The sequence below is a fragment of the Larimichthys crocea genome, chromosome XIV (assembly GCF_000972845.2).
Source record: "Larimichthys crocea isolate SSNF chromosome XIV, L_crocea_2.0, whole genome shotgun sequence".
Classification (NCBI taxonomy): Eukaryota; Metazoa; Chordata; class Actinopteri; family Sciaenidae; genus Larimichthys; species Larimichthys crocea.
Window position 1 is genome coordinate 5216227 of NC_040024.1, and position 18017 is coordinate 5234243.

Sequence of the window (18017 nt, forward strand, 5' to 3'; positions counted from 1 at the left end):
CCGCCTCCTCTAAACTCTGTTAGCTTTTCATTTCAATCCCTCCCTCCCCTCCCTCTCTCTCTCCCTTCCCTTTCGTCTCCCCTCTGCTTCCTCTCCGTATGAGACACATTAAGTGTGTCCTCAAAGGGAGAAAGCGGGAGGATAAACCCCCTTCTCCCATTGTTACGCGCTTTCATCTATTTTTATAAGGCGAAGGAGCGAGAGAGAGAAAGAGAGGGGATGGAAGTAAAAATAAGTCCTGGTGGGCCGCTGTAGTCTTCTTGCACCGCTGAGAGTATGATGCATATGCACTTGGCTTCATATGCATGTGCAGGAATGTGCACACACACACCTCCAGGTATATTGCACGCGCATGTTTGAACACACGCGTGCACGTTTCCTGCAGCATTCAGTATTGATCCACGCCGCTTCCTGTCCGAGGTAACATCTGGCTTTGACCTCGCGGTTCAGCCTTTACAAGCAGCCTCATAAATCCATAACAAACTCTGCAAATCTTAGCGTTGATTAATCCATAGCTCCTCATGAAGCATGCGTGTCTGTTCATGTGCGAATACACACTTTATGTGTGTGTCTACAGAGCGTCACAGTGTGTTTTAAATCACGTATTGTGTGTTTATGTAAATGCAAATTAAACGCTCATTATCATTTGATTGACATGATCAGTCACCTTGTTGGAGCTTAAGCTACCGCAACCCCCCACCCTCTCTCTCTCTCTCCACATATCCCCCAGCACACTAAGACCATCATCTCACAGTAAAACACACACACACACACACTGATTATCATTAGCTCCCCGCATAATGCCTGCAGCGAGCGTTTGTTTGCGCGTGTTTTGACAGTTTTTACAGCGTTTTAGCTACATCTCTGACTCATCAAAACCGGCCCGGATTAAAAGACGAACACAATGTCAAATTCCTAAATAATTGTGACCTAATTGGTATCAATTAGCGGTAGCAGCCTCCTCCGGCTTGGCACAGTGTGGAGTTTCCTGACAAAAAAAAAATCACTTTCCCCCCCTTCCCTCCCTCCCTAGAAGGAATGCCAGTTTAAAGCCATGCCTGCTGGAGATGTGGCAACGGCAAGCTGTTCCGTAAATAGGAACACGTGGGTGAACCCAGACAAGGTGGCAAAGGAAAGGAAAAGCAGAAGAAAGTTTGGAGATTCTTCTTTTGAAAGTTTGAATCGGTGTCGGGGACAAAGCGGTGGGCGGCGCGGTGTAAAGTCGCCGAAATCGTTAACCCTAACCCTGTGTAGGGTCAGGGTTAGGGTTAACCCTAACCCTCAGGTTAACCCTAGGGTTACGGTTAACCCTACACAGTTTACATTTCCTACCTTTAGAGGTCGAAAAGAACAAATGCACTCAACACACTCTGAACAATTTTGGCCCAAGTGTCGCTAAAAATAAAAAAAACCTGAACACGTTTGTGTACGTTGGCCGAGAGAAGGTTACATCTGGTTCCCGTTCACTTTTTTTGGGTGCTTTTTCTCAAAACATCCCTCTAATCATATAAATGTGACGCGTTCGATAATCAGAGCGGCATTCCTCGTGTGCAAAATTAAATCACGCCGGCAATTTTTTTTTTTTTTTTTTTTTGTGCATGGAAAGAATTTGTCGAGCTCGACAGAGAGAGAGAGAGAGAGAAAAGAGAGAGAAGAGCTCCGGCCGAGTTGTTATGCATCAATTTTGTGCGCTGTGAGATATGAGGAGAGGGGGTAGTGAGAGACGGTGTTTGCACATAAAGTATAGTATGTTTGGCGAGAATGCATGAATGAATGCATGAGCGGCCCCGGCTTGGTTGTCGGTCTACAGAATGTGTGAACACCTGAACGTGTCTTTTTCTGAATTCTGTTCTGTTTGTGTGCTTTTTCCAACAAATTCCCCCGAGGTGACAAAGAATGCCTCTATTCTTCGGCTTTTCTCTCTCAGTGTGAACACGCTGCAACATATGCACATACATATCCGTATGTATATATATAAATATAGAAATATAGTGGTCTTCTCAGGCTGCTCGGCCCACATTCAAGGATCAGAAAATATACAAACAAATACATAAACACTTGCAAAGCAAGTGGCGAGAGAGACAGAGAGAGAGAGATTATTGGCATCCCTTGCAGCTAGCCTCCTCCCATGCTACCGACTTCACACTGGGAAAGACACGGCACCCACTGTGTCCCAGTGCTGCACACCTGATGTTCCAGCATGCGCCGGCAAATGTGATCCCTTTTTTCGCTCCGCGCCAACCTGTTCGGAATCTTAACCGGGAGGGACAAAAGAGGAGGAGGAGGAGGAGGAGGTGGTGGAAAACAAGCAGAAGACAGAGTGTCTGGGAGGAAGGGGGGGGGACAGAGGGCGGGAGGCTTTGGCTGAGTGCCTCGGAGGTGTTTAATTGTCTTCATTGAGGACCGCCCCTAGCACTACTCTCCCCACCGGCCTACTCTACACCTTGACACACATACCCGAGCCAAGGAGCGATCATATCGTGAGAAAGGTGTGAGGTGTGTGTGTGTTCGTGTGTGCATTCCAAATTAACAGCTGTCGGAGAAAGCGACTCTATTCCGTACGTAACAAATGCCTCATGCACCATTTTGGAGAGAAGCCAAACTGCGTGTCGGGGCCCCCGCTTCGTCGCACCTAAAAAAAAAAAAAAATGCACATGACTGTAGGCCCTCATTGAAAATACAGTCATGTCTCAGCAGCCATTTCTGCTCCCCTTCTCTCTTCTTTTCTCCTACAAGTGCTCGGGCTGGCTTCGGCGCATCCGCGTTGTCGCGAGAAGACAATGCAAAGAATCCAACCTTCGAAAAAAGTATGGAATCCGAAACACTACGCTCGCCTTATTTGTGCTTTTTATTGCAAGCCCATATTCTGTACATACACAGCCTTGAGTGCAATAATAATAAAGTGGCTACCCTTTTTTTCGACTCTCAAGCCAAACGGCCATCACGGGCTGCGTGACGCTTCTTCTCTGTGTATCAGTGTTTGTAAGCCAGCTGAATGGCTTTTTTAATCTCTGTCAGGAGTGGGTGTCAAGTCCGCCTCTAGCTACACAAAACACCACTGCTGCAATTCCATTATCCACGCTCGGACCTCCACAATATGTACGTGTGTGTGTGTTTGTGTGTGTGCCCACACACTATTTTTCTGACAGTTTTCTCTGGAACTAACATCACGGCGAGCGTAATATTAAGTTATCAAGTTGTTGTTTTTTTTTGCACTTAACAAAGCTCCTATTTAAATAGTCTCATCATTACTTTAGTTCATTTAAATGGTTCTATCCAAATTACAACAAGAAGTTTTGGTCCCTGCAGTTTCAGCCTCCAGCCAAATACAATGGAGCTGGATACATTTTTTATTTGTGATGATAAAACATTGAGGAAAAACAAGCCGAAAAAAAAAGGTTCAGTTGTGATCCGTTAAAAGCTTGTCTATGCAAACAGTATAAAGAACGGACAAACAAGCCGTCTGTAACGGCACCCACCTGTCAATCAAAGCAGCCACTCTGTTAATTATGCATAACTTTAAGCCTTAATATCATTTGAACAGGTGACTTCTATAAAAAATTAGACTCGGTACAGTTGTCGTGAACGGTCAAATTATCTATAGAGACCAAAACTGTTTTTTGTACCAGGCTGTAAACATGTTTATTTCTGCTGTGAAGTTGGACATTTGAACATGGGGACTTATGGAGACTGACTCACTTCTGGAGCCAGCCTCAAGTGGACGTTCGAGGAACTGCAGTTTTTGGATTCACTTCACAGCCACGAAAGTTCCTGCTCGGTCAATAAAATAAAAAATAATACAAATATATCTTTCCTTCTCTGATATTTTGTGTTTGCTCGCTCTTAGAGGTCTGAAATTGAAAAAATAAACAATGTAGCGTCTGTTATTTATCATCCTGTGACCCCTCGACAGGGTTTCCGAGTCTCATTTTTGGGGAACTGCGGCTCGAGATAATCCACAGAACAAATAGTTTTCTCGACTGTTTCTTTGGTAGAAAGTATTTCTAATCAAAAGTGACCACGGTGAGGACTGTGAGGAACCTAGACAATTTTTTTTTGTTTTGTTACTACGCTTCCCCCCCTGCAGATTCCTCGGGGTCGCTGCACTTCATGTTAAGAGCCGGCGTTTCTCGAGCTTAATTCTGTCAGCGTGGTGCCTTTTATAGGAGTTAATACGGCACTAGGTGGGTTTTTTAAGTCCGTGTGTGGCCATGTGGAGAGACGGCGAGGACGACAGGACCGTGGATGTGACACTGGGGTATGATTTGAATACCTGCCTGCTCCGGCTGAGCAGTGATCAATCATCTCTCTGTCAAGCGCCACTCCCTGCTGGCAACTTCTCCATGCATGTAACCCCATCCTTCACTTCTTTTTCTTTCTGTTTCTCATTCCCTATCTCTCTTTTTTTTATTATTATAAATTTTCTCTCCATCTCCTGGTCTCTCTCCAGCCCCCCCTCCCGTGCAGTGTGTTCATACTCATTTACTCTCTGCCTCGCCATCCTTTCCCTCTCTTTACCTTCCCCTCTGTGCGTTCTCTCGCATCGACTCGCCAGGCCCTCTTGTTCTTTCTATCTCCCTTTCGCTGTCGCCTTGCCTGAGGATATCTCGGAAAGAAATCAGGGGTGTAAAAAGGGACAGATGGAAAATGAATGAGAGACACGAGGCGGTGGACCGCAGAACGCTACAACAAACCCTGCTGCAAAATGTGCAAAACATCCAAACACAAACGTTTCCATGTAACTGACAATTATTCCTTTTGATTTCTGCCCCGATTTTAATTTCCAAATTAGTGTTTTTTTTTTTAAACTCGTGCACACATGGACCGTGACCTTGGGGAAGGCGATGTTGGGGTGGTTGGAGGGGAAAAAAGGCGTGTGTAACATGCTGATTGATAGCGCGGGCGCCTTCCGCTGTGGTGATTTTTCACCACACCGCTCTCCTCTGTCGGGTTGTGATGGGCACACACACACACACACACACACACCCATCGAAACTCCCATCCCTCTAACCAAGTTGAGGGAAATCAGACCTAAGACCAGCGCCGCTGCCGCTCTCCGCTCTTGAAATATGAATGGTTTTAATTAAACAAACTCGCTTTGCCATCTGGCCCTACAATTGGGCTTGCCTAATGAACGGCGTTCACACACACACACACACACACACACACACACACATTATTAACCAGGCTAAGCAGCGTTCCAACGGGCAAAGCGTCGTAAATAGAGAGAAACAACAACAATGGAGTGATCTAGTGAGGTGCTTCACGGAGCTGGAAAATGATGCAGTGCCTCATTGTGCTGAATGAGGAGTGTGTGTGTGTGCTTAATATGTGTATTTCTTTGTGCGTTTTCGGGCCGTCTGCCTCGTGTTGTTGGGTTTGTTTGTTCCCCGAGCTCGTGTCAGCGTTAGTGAACGCTCACAAGGCGTCTGTGCTCGCTCGACTACCTGACTGATAACTGCTGTGATGTGCCACTTGTCTGTCCTCTCTACTGGGGCCCGGGCCTAGCCAACACTAAATGATGATGTTTGTAATCCAGCGGTGGTACCCCGAGATTTCTCAGCAGGAGAGACAGGAGAGAGATAGTCTGCCATGTGTTTGTGTGTGTGTGTGTGTGTGTGTGTGTTTGCTAGGGGGGTGGTTGTCTGGCAGCCAAAGCACAGGAAACGTGGGAGGCATGCTAACGTTAGCAGCCGGTACGGACGTGCTATTACTCTCTTAGAGGCTACAATAAATTTGCACTATTCATCTGTCTTAGCAGCCAGCATAAACAAAATCAGGCACCGGGCTTCTGTGTGGTGATGTAGCGGTGGATAAAAAGTTGAGTAAATGAATGTGTCATCATCCAGCACACATAACTCCTGCAATATGGAGAAAATAGTTCCTTTTATGGGAAGGTGTTCCTCCTTAAAACTAAAAACCTGCAGATTCCTTTTGCCGCTACAGCACGTTGGAGGTAAAGCTGTGCTAAAGTCATACATAAGCATTTATTCTATATATTAAAAAAAAAAAAAAAAGCCAATGATTTACGCTGTGGGTGAAAAAGGATGGATCATTGGCAGTGCACAGCACGCCGCGTATAGCTGCGCTTATATATATCGGGCAATATTACATCTAACAACGCCGGGAGCTCAGACACCTCACTCACGATGAACGGGCGAATAAACACGGGAAGATCTAGATCAATAATAAAGCACCAAAGTATTTGACCCGGCGTTCATCTGGAGCGGCTTTTTGACATCTGCAACGGCCTAATCGGGTGTTTGACTCCAAACACTCAGCGTTTATGAATATCTGATGAGCACTGGGGTAAGCTTATGAATAAGTGAGGGGCCCAGCTGTGCATCGAGAAGAAGATCAAGACTTCATGAAATGTCGCAGCCGAGCAAATGTGCAGAGCCGAGCGCGGCTTCGAGAATTGCGCTTAAATGGATGTGTTTCTCGCAGGTAGCTAAAGACTAGGAATTTTTTGTGCGCCGTCCAACTGGACGAGTTCCTGACGTGCAGCTGTCTCTCACTCTGCCGAAGCAAAGTCTGTGAGGACGAAGCTACAGAGGAGTCTCGTCTGGTAGTTCCTGCAGTGTGGAATAGGTCAAGAATGTGTTCATATTCCCGCGGTGACCCCAGCACTCCCTGTTTATGTGTTCATATTCCCGCGGTGACCCCAGCACTCCCTGTTTTCTTGAATCAGTTTTGGAGGAATCTGACTTGGATGGAGAGGTTGGTTTTTTTTTGTTTTTTTTTCCCTTCTCTTCACACTCCCCGTGGAAAGAAGTCAACCAATAAAAAATAATAAAGTTCGAAACCTGACCTTGATGGAGATGAGGAAAGAGAAAACACGATCCCTTGGCACATCTGTGCAGGGTGGAAAGAAAGAAAGGATGAAGAGCGAAGGGCTGAAAAACAGACTTTGGGTGTGTGTGTGTGTGTTGTGTTTGTCTGGGTCCATGTTAGTATGGATGCCTGCATATGTGTGTCGAAGATCGGGTGCTTGTGTGCGTGCATTCATGTGTGTGAGGCAGACGGGCAGCTGCACTGGAGCACGATTGTTCCTGAACATTGTGCGAACATCGATCGACAACAAGCAAGTCAGAGCCGGGGAGGAAGGAGAGGAAAAGAAAGAAAAAGGATGGATTCAAAGAAGGGACATTAGCCTTTGTCCACATTTCACAAAGCGACGGCAGCGAGACATGATGAATCAGTAACACGGCGAATGAAAAAGACTCCGCAGTTTCCAAGTTTTCAAACTGCCTCTTGTGATTTTGAACCCAAGGTTGTAATCTTTGATAGTTTTGAATTGAGCTGTCGTTTTCTTTCATCTAAACACATTCACATTTCAAATCAACACAAAGTTAGGGCGTTCTATCCTCCGCTGTCCCTGCTTCATTCTGGTCTGACCCCAAAAAAGAAAGAAACACCCTCGCCACGAATCATTGTCGCATTACGCACGTAAACGGCTGCAATTACCCGAGCGCCACAGCAAGCCATCTGCTAACGTTAGTTCTCCCCTCTTTCCTCATATAACATATAAAGCGAACGCAGTGCCGACTGTGCGCTCTGGCTACAACACGAGGGGGAGTGCTAATGATTGTAGTTAGGATCCCTCAAGAGGCCTGCAGCAGTTTGCCAATATTTGCCCTAACCTTAGATGATTGCATTTACTTTACACCGAGGTGTTTAGCTGATGCCCTCATCCGGTGTGACCTTGCATAAGTGAGCAAGCGGGGGCTCGACATCTTCCTCAAGGACACACACAGCTGTTTTTTTTTTTTCTGTGATTGAATGACAAGACCTAGACAAATTAGTCTCTCAGACCACGAGGTCACCGGATCGTATCTCCACATAGCCTCGGTACAAGCTGTAAGAGCTCCGAATTGTATAAAATGCGCTGCGAAGATGTGAGATTTCGAGGTTGATTTGAGATTGAAAACAAAACAGACAAATATTCACATTGCACTCGCACACACTTCCAATCTCACTTGTACGGCTGCCTTTCCATCTACAGACACACACACACATCGGTTTCGGCTGATCTCACTAAAGATAGCGAGCAGCAGCAGAGCATGTTGTTTCTCTTGGATGGAGACTGATTCATGAATTGACCTTGACTCCGTTCCTCCAACAAATCTCCTCTAAAGCTCCAGTAAACTTTGCAACAGCACTCTCTCAGAGAAACCGTGGAAAGGAGAGAATTAACAACATGTGCGCGCCGAGCCCGACACCAAAATTGACTGGGATCACATTACCATATATCTCGGCCCGATGTGCTAATTGTAAAAATATTTCAAATTGGACACTATTTTATGACACATGACACGTTTTTGAGATTCAATAATCCATTTTCGGATTAATCTGTGTTTTTGTTCTCACGGTGGATTTGATTGACAGTCTGATCACGCTTTTCATCTAACTGGGTGGTCGTCTATCGACTGTCCCTGTCCAATTATTAAAAAAAAAAAAAAAAAAAAAAGACTTTGAAAATTGATATGAGTATTTTAATTGGGTCTAATTTGGCCAGTAAACGAGTGTCTGTTGTGTGACAAAGGAGATTTTTAAATATCCACAAGGTAGTCCTATCAGCTCACATTAAAAGTCTTTCAAATCCCTCTTAATCTCCATTAAGGCCCCCCCCCCAAAAAAAAAAACATTCGAGGGAACTCACTGTGGACACCTGTGCAACTGCCTGTTTGATGCGCACATCTGTCTGGTTTCTATCCCCCAATCAGGGTCATTGCAAACCCATAACAAGACATTTAACCCTCTTAGATATTCCCCCAAGGTAAATCCATCCTGTTGTCCTGGCTTCAACTCGTGCACACAATGGAACCTTACATTGACTACATGGATTTTGAAATAAGTAAAGACGTCATCTACAAAACATCCCCATCTAAAAAAAAAAAAAGAAAAGAAGCAAGGATGTGAATCTTTAAGCCATTTGAATATCCTTATCCTAAGCTGCAGTGGGGAAGCCTCTGCACTTAGGCTTAGCACTCTCAAGACAGCTACTCCTTGTTAAGCATCGCCTCAGACTCCTAGACTATGAATGGGACCATTACCCCCATCTCTCACTGCACACCCAGATACACACACACATTCACACATGTTTTGGCCTTGGTAGGAAACTAGCTCAGGCTAGCTGTGAGAAAGTTCTGCAAGGGAAGATGCATTACTGTGCCGAGGGACTGCCTTTACAATCGGACCCATTGCTTTCCACTGCTCCCACTCAATCTCTTTCTCTCTAGGCTAGTCTTTTCACATTACAACCTACAGAACATCAGTTCTACGTCCCAATTGTAGAAAAATGAACTTCTTCATAAGAGCCTCGAGCCAAACGCACAGTGCAAGTCAGTACGGCTTCTAAACAATCCAAGTTGGGTATTAGCCCCCCAATGATACGCCCCCAACTTTACTACTTCCTTTCTTGTCGAAAAAAATCTATCCTCAGTCAAGTCGAAACCTAGATGACAAATGAAACTCAACGGGAGTTGTAAAAAAAAAAAAAAGGTCCAAAAGAAGAAGAGCTGCCGAACTGAAAGGAGGAAGACGATCTGAAAGGTGTTGATCTGAAAGAATATATCTGTTACATATATTCCCTCGTGTAGCCCCTTTGATCAAATAAGCCTGACGTTTCTGAAACAGAATCATAGGTTTTATGATAAATCCCACACCTCGTCTTTCCATGAGTTTTAGCGTTAATAAAAGTTCGACAGCTGCCGTAGCCACAATCTCAACACCACGCCAGCTACACAACAGATCTGACTAACCATTGCCAAAACCCAACTTTCCAAATCAAAAACACCCAAAGGAAACGTCTACTTCTACAGAACCTCACATGTTTTTGTGTGTTACTGAGACTGTCTGCCATTGGGCGTGCTACATGAATGCTCTAGGCAGTATGTGAGTGTGTTTCCTGTATCTTAGCGTTTTCTTAATCTCCTTTCAGTGTTTGCCCCTACCATTTTCCATGTGCTCTGCCTCACCGACACTGCCATCCGGCGTTGTCCTCTCGTAGCTGTCCTCGGGAAGGGGAAGGGCGCCCAGCCGGGGGCCCGACGAACTCTTGCTGCTGGGCGTCTCCGACTCGTCCAGGCCGCTGTCGTAGCAGCTCTGCAGCGATCCCTGCTGGTGAGGGTCCTGGGGCTGGCTCACCACCGAGAAGGTCACTCGGCGAAACGGCTACAAGAGAAACCAAACGGCCGGGGGTCACTATAAAAGGGACTTTTTTTTGTTTTTTTGTTCTTACTTTGTGACGACAACTAGGGAGTTGGATCCTCTGGATCTTGGGAAGGGATTTCGGGTCAGGATGAAACAGGTCAGGAAAAAGGGGGGCAAGGGTAAGGAACTGGAGAAGGAGTCGCAGAAGTTTGAAAGCTCCATTTTTTAAGGACATTTGCAGTAATGCCACTGTCCTGACCCCAAAAATAAGACACACAACCTAATCTGGTCTATCACAAGGGCCAACAAAGGCCTTTTATTACCACAAACAAGGTCCTGCCTTTCTTTCATCCTGAAAACTTTCAATAGGAAGACCTTGTAATAGGACATGCAGGAAGCTATACAAAGGGAGCCTTTCACAGGCTCCCTCGAAGCTCTGGGGACCACGCAGACATGGCAGTTGGCTAAACCTGTATGTTAAATACAACTAAGGAGGCACCGGGCTTATTCGCTTGTTTATTCACCCACTAAAAAGAGGACAAGGTGAACAAGCGCTCGGCCCTGTAGGAGGTCTGATTCGATGCCACAGAGCGAAAGCACAAACGCGAAGGCGAAGCGCGTACAGAACCGGAACAGCTCCTCGACTGCATGTGCAAAGGCGCACAAGGTTTTGCTACATGAGCTGTGTGTGCTCATGCCGTCAATATGGGTAGTCCGCTCTAACACGTTATCGAGCAGTGTCCTGAGTTAAGCAGTAACAGAGCATGTCATTAAAAGCCGAGGCCTCTTTCTCACTGTCTCGGTCCGTTTCCCTTCCTCCCTCTACATCTCTCAATCCCTGTCTGAGCGTTGTACAAAGGTAAATGGCAAAGAAGAGGGGTGATGAAAGTGGGGGGAATGAGCATGAGGCGAGGAATGAAAGATCAGGCTTGGTCATTACCAGAATAAATGGCATAACAAATGGCTAATGCCATTCATTAATTAGATACAAACACAGCCAGAGCCGTGCCTCTGTTTCTGTGCATCTTCTCCTCCAGCCCCTCGCTGGACCTCATGTTCTCCTCCCTCCCTTCCTCCCTCTGCCCTCCTTGTTTCCTTGTTCCATCATGAGAATATTAAGCAGAACAGAGGCCCCATTACTCAAACATTTTCTCCCCCCCCCCCCCACCTGGCTCCCTCTCCTTCTACTTGCTCCCAAACTGCATCACCTGGTGACGTAAAAAAAATACAAATCTGTTATGATTGATAATGGCGTCTTTAATTTGTACCTGTATCCAGAAACCTATCTGACACCGTCGCTTGATCTGAGAGGCAGATGCCAAAACATGTCAAGCTCTTCCTCATCCCGTCAGCAGATGTTTAGCATGTCTGTCTATTTTCCTAAAAAAAAAGAGTGACGAATGAAGCGTGAACGCACACATATATAGGAGACATCAAGTGTTGACAGGTCCCCTTATAAAGGTGAACGTCTTTTGTTACTTCGTCAATCATCTGACACTTTCTGTAAGAACCTATGACTCTTTGCCAACCGCATACTGTGGAAGATTTTTTTCTCTCTCATATATATATATATATATATATATATATACTATAATAATACTTGCACTGGGAGAAATGGGCTTCCTTTTTCTGTGTGTGTGTGGGGGGGGGGGGGATAAAATACATTTGCATTTATTTATATATTTCCGTTCTCTCTCCTTCTCTCTGGCTGGCTGGCTAACACAACAATCTTGGCAATAAATCATGTTTCCATGTAATTACAATCAACACTCAACAAATGAATTGGTATAAATATTCATGCAAATTTCACTTGGATAGTCAAACATTTGTTGCATAATTAAAATCGGTGGCCCAGAAGGAGGACTGCTTCCTATAAGTGCAATAACACTTGAAGAGATGTTAAGATATTAAAGCATCTTTTTTAAAATATTTGTTTGTTTGTTTTAACTCTATTTCTCTCAAACACTTGCGTGTGCGGTCAGAGAGGGGAAAAAAAAAGAAAGAAGTACTTCGTCTGGATCAGATTTAGCAGAGTGCCACACTCCTTGGGAAACACGGTTTTTCTAATGATACGAATTAAACGACTGTTGCCTAATGAATTGCTGGCGAGGCCGCTGCAAAGAAAAAGAAACACTCCAGCAAGCGCGCACCCAGGGAAAATTGAGTTTGGGAGAGAGAGAAAAGAAGCTGACGGGAAGGAGAGAGAGGAGGGGGGGAAAAAAAGAAAAGTTAAATGAACAAATAGATTTTATTCACCTGAATTTCCCCTTATTTTCACTGGAGGGAGAGCGAGATAGAAGAGAGAGGAGGAAGGAAAAAAAAAAGCACAAAAAAAAAAAGCTAATTTGTTTGCAGACCAGAAATGGAGTTCATGCGGAGATCGCCGGAGGCTTTGGATTAGAATCTGCAGCAACCACCGTCTGCACAGCGACCTTCGCTCCCTTCATTCTGTGTCTTTTAAATAAATGAATAAAATAAAAAAGCGATTCTTTCTCAGTCATTTTTCTCTTTATATTGGTGTGCTTATGTTTCGTTTTGTGTGTGTCTCTTAGTCGTAGCCCGGGATGAAAAGATGAATTGTCCACCGCGCTGTGTGAAATCACATATAGCTTTCTGGCTTTCAAGTACTCAAAGGGAAGTCGATTTTTTTCGGGATTTGTCACATGGACAAACCACGGGGACAAATTAACAAAATGATCTGCCACACTCACGGGTTTGACGGCTGGAGTTTTGTCACCCTGAAGATACTTTAATGCATGAGTGATGGCGAGGGAGATTTTACGTTGTGAGAAATAAAAAGCTGGCTGTGGGTGTTACAGTGCAAGTGTTCCCCCTCGCTGTCCGTCCATGCTGTCACATGGCACACGGTTGACCTCCCTCTCACCAGATACTGGCCATTTTCAGACACTGCTGCGTTTTGTAAAGCCTGACCGAGTACATGCCCTTTGATGCAGGTCCTCCTACCTCCTACCCTGACCTCCCGCCCTCACGGTCCACTCAGCTGCCAATCAGTCTAGCGGTGACCCAGCCAGAAACACAAGCAGCACACCCGTACACAAGTAAATTGAAATGTCATGACCTCGGTAACCATTTATTTTTAAAGCAGAGCCACTTCCAAGGATATGCTTGGGAGGGAGTTCAGTTTATTGACAGTCTATGATGTGATATTACAGCCTTGGATTCAGAGATTATAAAAAAACCCAAACAAAATCTTATCAAATTAGCACTTACACACACATATACCGATGAATAAACTAAAGCAAAACCGCCACGCTGTGCCCTGCCAAGAAGTCACCACACTTTAAATGTATGGCTTTCATTAGGGTTAGCACTAGTTTGTTTTATCTTTACCAGATGCTTAGACCCCCATTCCAGGTCCCGCCAGTTGAGTTGAAGGCCTCTTTGGGGTGTGCCTGTGATTGAAAGCCAGCTGTGACAGCCACGGGTGAGCGAATCCGCCATCCCAAAAAATGAACAACGCAAACAAGCCACAGGTTTTATTGGGAGCTTGGCCTGATCCTATTTCCTGAATGCTAAAGGGGAAACACATGGTCCGACTGACTCAAGTGGCACTGGAGCCAATAAAAACACGAGCGCGCCACTCAGTGTCAATAATGTGTGACCTCTTGGATTTGATTTTCATTTCCTCTTCTGCCCCAAAAACTAAACGTCCAGCCGCTGTCAGCAGCACTTTGTTTGAGCCGCACTTGCGCTTTTATCTCCCGGCAAACCTTGAATGGGTAACACATTGTTTGGAAGTCGAGCGCTCTGCCTTTGCATGAAATCTCGGGAGTTGTTCGGATCAGAGATCCCCACCCTGACGAATCGCTCCAGGGTATACGGTAGCTTTAATGTCCGAAAACATTCTCATTATCGGACCTCCAATCGTCCTCCCATATGAAATGCCACTCACGATGTGATTCAGTGCATGTACCGAACACACAATGGTGACTGTGTTTACGCTCTACTGCAACCCGTCATCCGTTCAGGAAGACTTTTGAACCCGTTCTCTCTGGATGTCTGGATTTATAATTAAGCCCACCTTCACAAGAGCCTCTGGACAGAGTGAAGGATAATGGAACGATGGAGGTAGGTCTGGTTGGGGGGAAAACACTGTGCGTGTGTGTAATTTCAGCTGTAAATACCTTTGGCGGATGGCAGTGACCCACTACCGTGAACCACAGGAAGTAATTGTGGCTGGGCTGGACTTGGGGCAAGGGGAGCAAACATAAACTGCAGGGCCAGTGTCTTATTGCAGTCAACCAAGGGAAAGATGGAGGGATACGGAGAGTATGAGTAAGTGAGATGGAAAGAAAGATAAAGAGGCAAGTCGAATGTGTGTGTGTAGGGGTGATGAACAGATTCAGAGAGAGTGAGAGAGGGGAGCGACACACGAGTAGTGCCAGTCGGTAATTAAGAAGCCATGTTTCATTTTTAATGGGCAACCAGACAGTGACCTGTGATATGCCACCTGAGACTGGCATAAAGTGGCAAATAGCTACAGTACACCAAACAACATACTTCCTGGGGATTAAATTGGCTTAAGCCAATCACGGCTGCTTGCCCGTGCAAAGCTCAAACGCGGGTGAAGTGTAATTCCAGCGCTGTGAATTAAAAAGATCATGAGATACACCAACGCTGAGGCGATAAATGAGACAGATGCCCTCAAGGTGAATGTCTGACTGGAAATCAATTGGAATCTGATCAGAGTGGATTCGGGTTCTATTTGGGTGCTTCTCAGTTGCGGTTAATTACTATGTTACCTGCTAAGCTGAGCGCAGAACACCAGGGTACAGTAATCAATAATAAGAGGCCGTTTTTTTCAGGATGGTTCCTCAGGTGCGTTAGGTTCCAGAGTGACCAGGGGAATTTCGTTAAAAAAGAAAGAAAGGAAAAAACCAGGGTTTGAGTAAGTTGTAAGAATTCTGTCCGAGTATTTGGCTCCAGCTTTGTTGGTGCAACCGCCTGCAGAGTCTCAGGTATCATGTTCTAGTCTGACTGATAACTTTGGCCCTGTCGAGCTCCAGCGCTCCTCTTTCGCTTCCTCATGTTCAACCCCCCTATCCTCACCCCTCCTCACGCCTTCTTTCGAACTTCACTCCTCCGCACACATTCCTCCCAGGTCACTAAGGATGGAGAGGAGGAGGAGGAGGAGAAGGAGGAGGAGGGATATTTCCAAAGAACACCCAAGACTCCAGGAGAAGAAGAAAGGAAGAAAAACAAAGCCGAGATAAAAGAGATTCTTGCGAGTTCGGCGTCTGATTTTTTTCTTTTCTTTCCAACATTATCTTCTGAGTCAACAAAGATGCAAAAAGTGTTTTTTCCCCCTTCTTGTTCTACTCGGTTGGGTTTGAAAAATTGTGTTTTTTTTCCCCGACATCCTTTTCAAGACAGACAGTCTCGCAAGGGCACCCAGCTGCTAGTTCTTCATCTTAACTGCACACGGTAATGGATTTGAATATAATCAGCGATAGTTAGATTAGACTGACAGATTTGAATGCCAATCATTAATTCACAGCAGAGCTGCGAGGTCAGACAATCCACACGGGCACAGAAGCTTGATAATAACATTTTAAACACCTTTATAAATACTTTTATTGCAGGAGGTGCAGACATTATGGGCAACACAGCACACAGTCTCGTTAAGAGTTGATGATACCATTAGCACTCTCTTGTCGATCTTTCAAACGGGGAGAGTGTTTTTTTTCCCGTTTTTTTTTAACCGTCCATTTTACCATGTGGTCGTTTTATGATCAGACAGCACACCGATCAATTGAATGTCCTTCAGCGCTAGTCCACTGGCGTTCCTTTGAGTCTTTACTGACCCTTTACTGCTGTCTTTGGCAGAGGAAATAGCTGTATAAATATATGTGCTCTTGTAAGGAAAAGACTATTTAATAAATCCAAAAAGACAGCAGGAAGCCCAAAACATGAACTCCCCGATGCTTCAGACAATTGTATGGTTGGGGCTGAGCCATTAAAAGTTGATACAAGGCATAAAAAGTCCCCCCAAAAGAACTCTGGGGGGATAAATTCTCAGAGCTCGCGCCTTGGGAACTTGGATTGAGAACAGGGAAATGGGAATTTAAAGTTGGAGAACCTAAAAGTACAGGGGGTGAGGGAACAAAGAACGGGAAAGGAAGGGAAATAGATGATAAGGAAGCAGGAAAGTGGGTGATACTTCCATCCCGTGCTTCATTCTCTTCCTTCATCCACATCGCTTTAGTCTCTCTCTTTTCCCAGAGTGTTTGGAATGCCTTTGGAAGAGTGCCACTGCTTGCACTTTCCTATTAGCATGCACCCCATGTGCACAGCCGGAGAGACAGACCCGAAGAAAAAAAATTAAAAGGGAGAAAAAAAAAAAAGAGAGATCACACATGCTTACTTTCTTAAAGTCTGGGCTAAACTTTTAATTGCTCTTCAAGTGGCGGATTAGGCCACTGGTGTAACAGAGATACTATTCTGGGGGGATGCGTTTGAACATCTTCAGAAGCTTAGCCCAACCCCTGACCTGCTCTGAATGGCAAAAGGAGGAGTGTTTTTTTTTTTGTGTGTGTGTGTGTGTCAGCTGATGGATGGGGTGGGGGTGGACATGGGTTGGTGTTGAGTGGCAGTGGATTAGCTTCAAGCTGACAAATAACACTATTTGTAAGGATTGTGCCACTTTTTCCCCCCCCCTCTCCGGCTCTCCCATCATGACCGAGCCTAGTGTCGTCATGTAGCTGATAGAATGAAGCTTCGTAATTCATAAAGCGAGCCGCGTCATTGTCGACCAAAACGGCTAATGTGTTTCCATTTGTGCTGTGGTGATTTTTTTTTTTTGTGGATTTCCAAAGCAACGTCCGCGTCTGTCAATCGCGAATTATGTTACATCCTCTCATTATGAATGGATGGGGGCCTTCTCCTGTGTCACCATGTTCGAACCACTGCTGCTGACACAAGTGCTGGCAGACGCTGGGAATGAGTGTCAACCAAAACCCTGACCCTGGTGTTGCTTACATAGAGTCTGCCTGCAAAATCCTGAGATCGCGTTTCCTGCTTTTTTTTCCAAATTCGAACCCCCTTGTTTCTAAATGGCACGCCATTCAACGCTAGCTCCTTGCGTACTCAGGCGTTCAAGTATCTCTTCTATCTGCGAGCGTAACTCAAAGTGTGTGTGTGTGTGTCGTTGTCATGTCATTTCACATGTCACCCTGCCGTCAGGTTTTCAGTTCTGGCATTGTGTCTACACTGGGTGGAGGAGGTGGTGGTGGTGGCGGCGGCGCTGCATCTGACCAACGGCCTACTACTGTCAGCTCGTGACAAGCCCGGGGCGCGGGGGATAACGTTAGCTTGTTGTGACACAGGTCTCTCGGTGTCAGCGGGAAAAGCATGACACGGCATCAACGGACTCCGGGAAATGGCGCGGTAGCGGCCAAATGCCAGGCGCTGCTGAGCCTTGGCTTCTACGGATATGGCGGCACAGCAGCTCACTTGTTTTGTTTTTTTGTTTTTTTTTGTGTGCTACCTATCCTCATACGAGCACAGATGGAAGATTTGGAAGCCTTCATATGCCATATCTAAAGAAATTAATGTCACCACAGAGAGAGAGAGGGGGGAAGAATGTAGCGATAGGATCTACGGGGATAGACAGATTGCGGAGAGGAGGATAAAGAAAGGAGACAAAAAAAAAACTGAGATAAGGGAAGGAGAATGAGACAGGCTGATAAATGATTCTTTATTTACCGTCCTGAGTCACTGATGACAGATAACCTGCATTTAGGGGATCAGGGCTGCCATCCAAACAGGCAAAAGAGAGACGAGACAGATAGATCGGGGGAGGTTAGAGAGCAGAGCCGGCTTATCCGCTAATGAGGCGTTCT

The 18017-nt window shown here is 45.6% G+C and overlaps 1 protein-coding gene across 4 annotated transcripts in view; it reads right to left on the bottom strand.

Annotated features, from left to right (window-relative positions):
- Nucleotides 1-18017, bottom strand: part of pcdh7b (protocadherin 7b) — a 102894-nt gene that overhangs the window by 44244 nt on the left and 40633 nt on the right. For 2 of the 4 annotated variants that reach the window (XM_019276806.2, XM_019276808.2), the window contains exon 2: nt 9957-10176. The exons of 1 other annotated variant lie outside the window; for it this stretch is intronic. In XM_019276806.2, coding sequence (XP_019132351.1) covers nt 9957-10176 — 220 coding nt within the window. The remainder of the gene's footprint in view (nt 1-9956; nt 10177-18017) is intronic. One more of the 4 variants, XM_010735282.3, reaches the window with a different exon arrangement.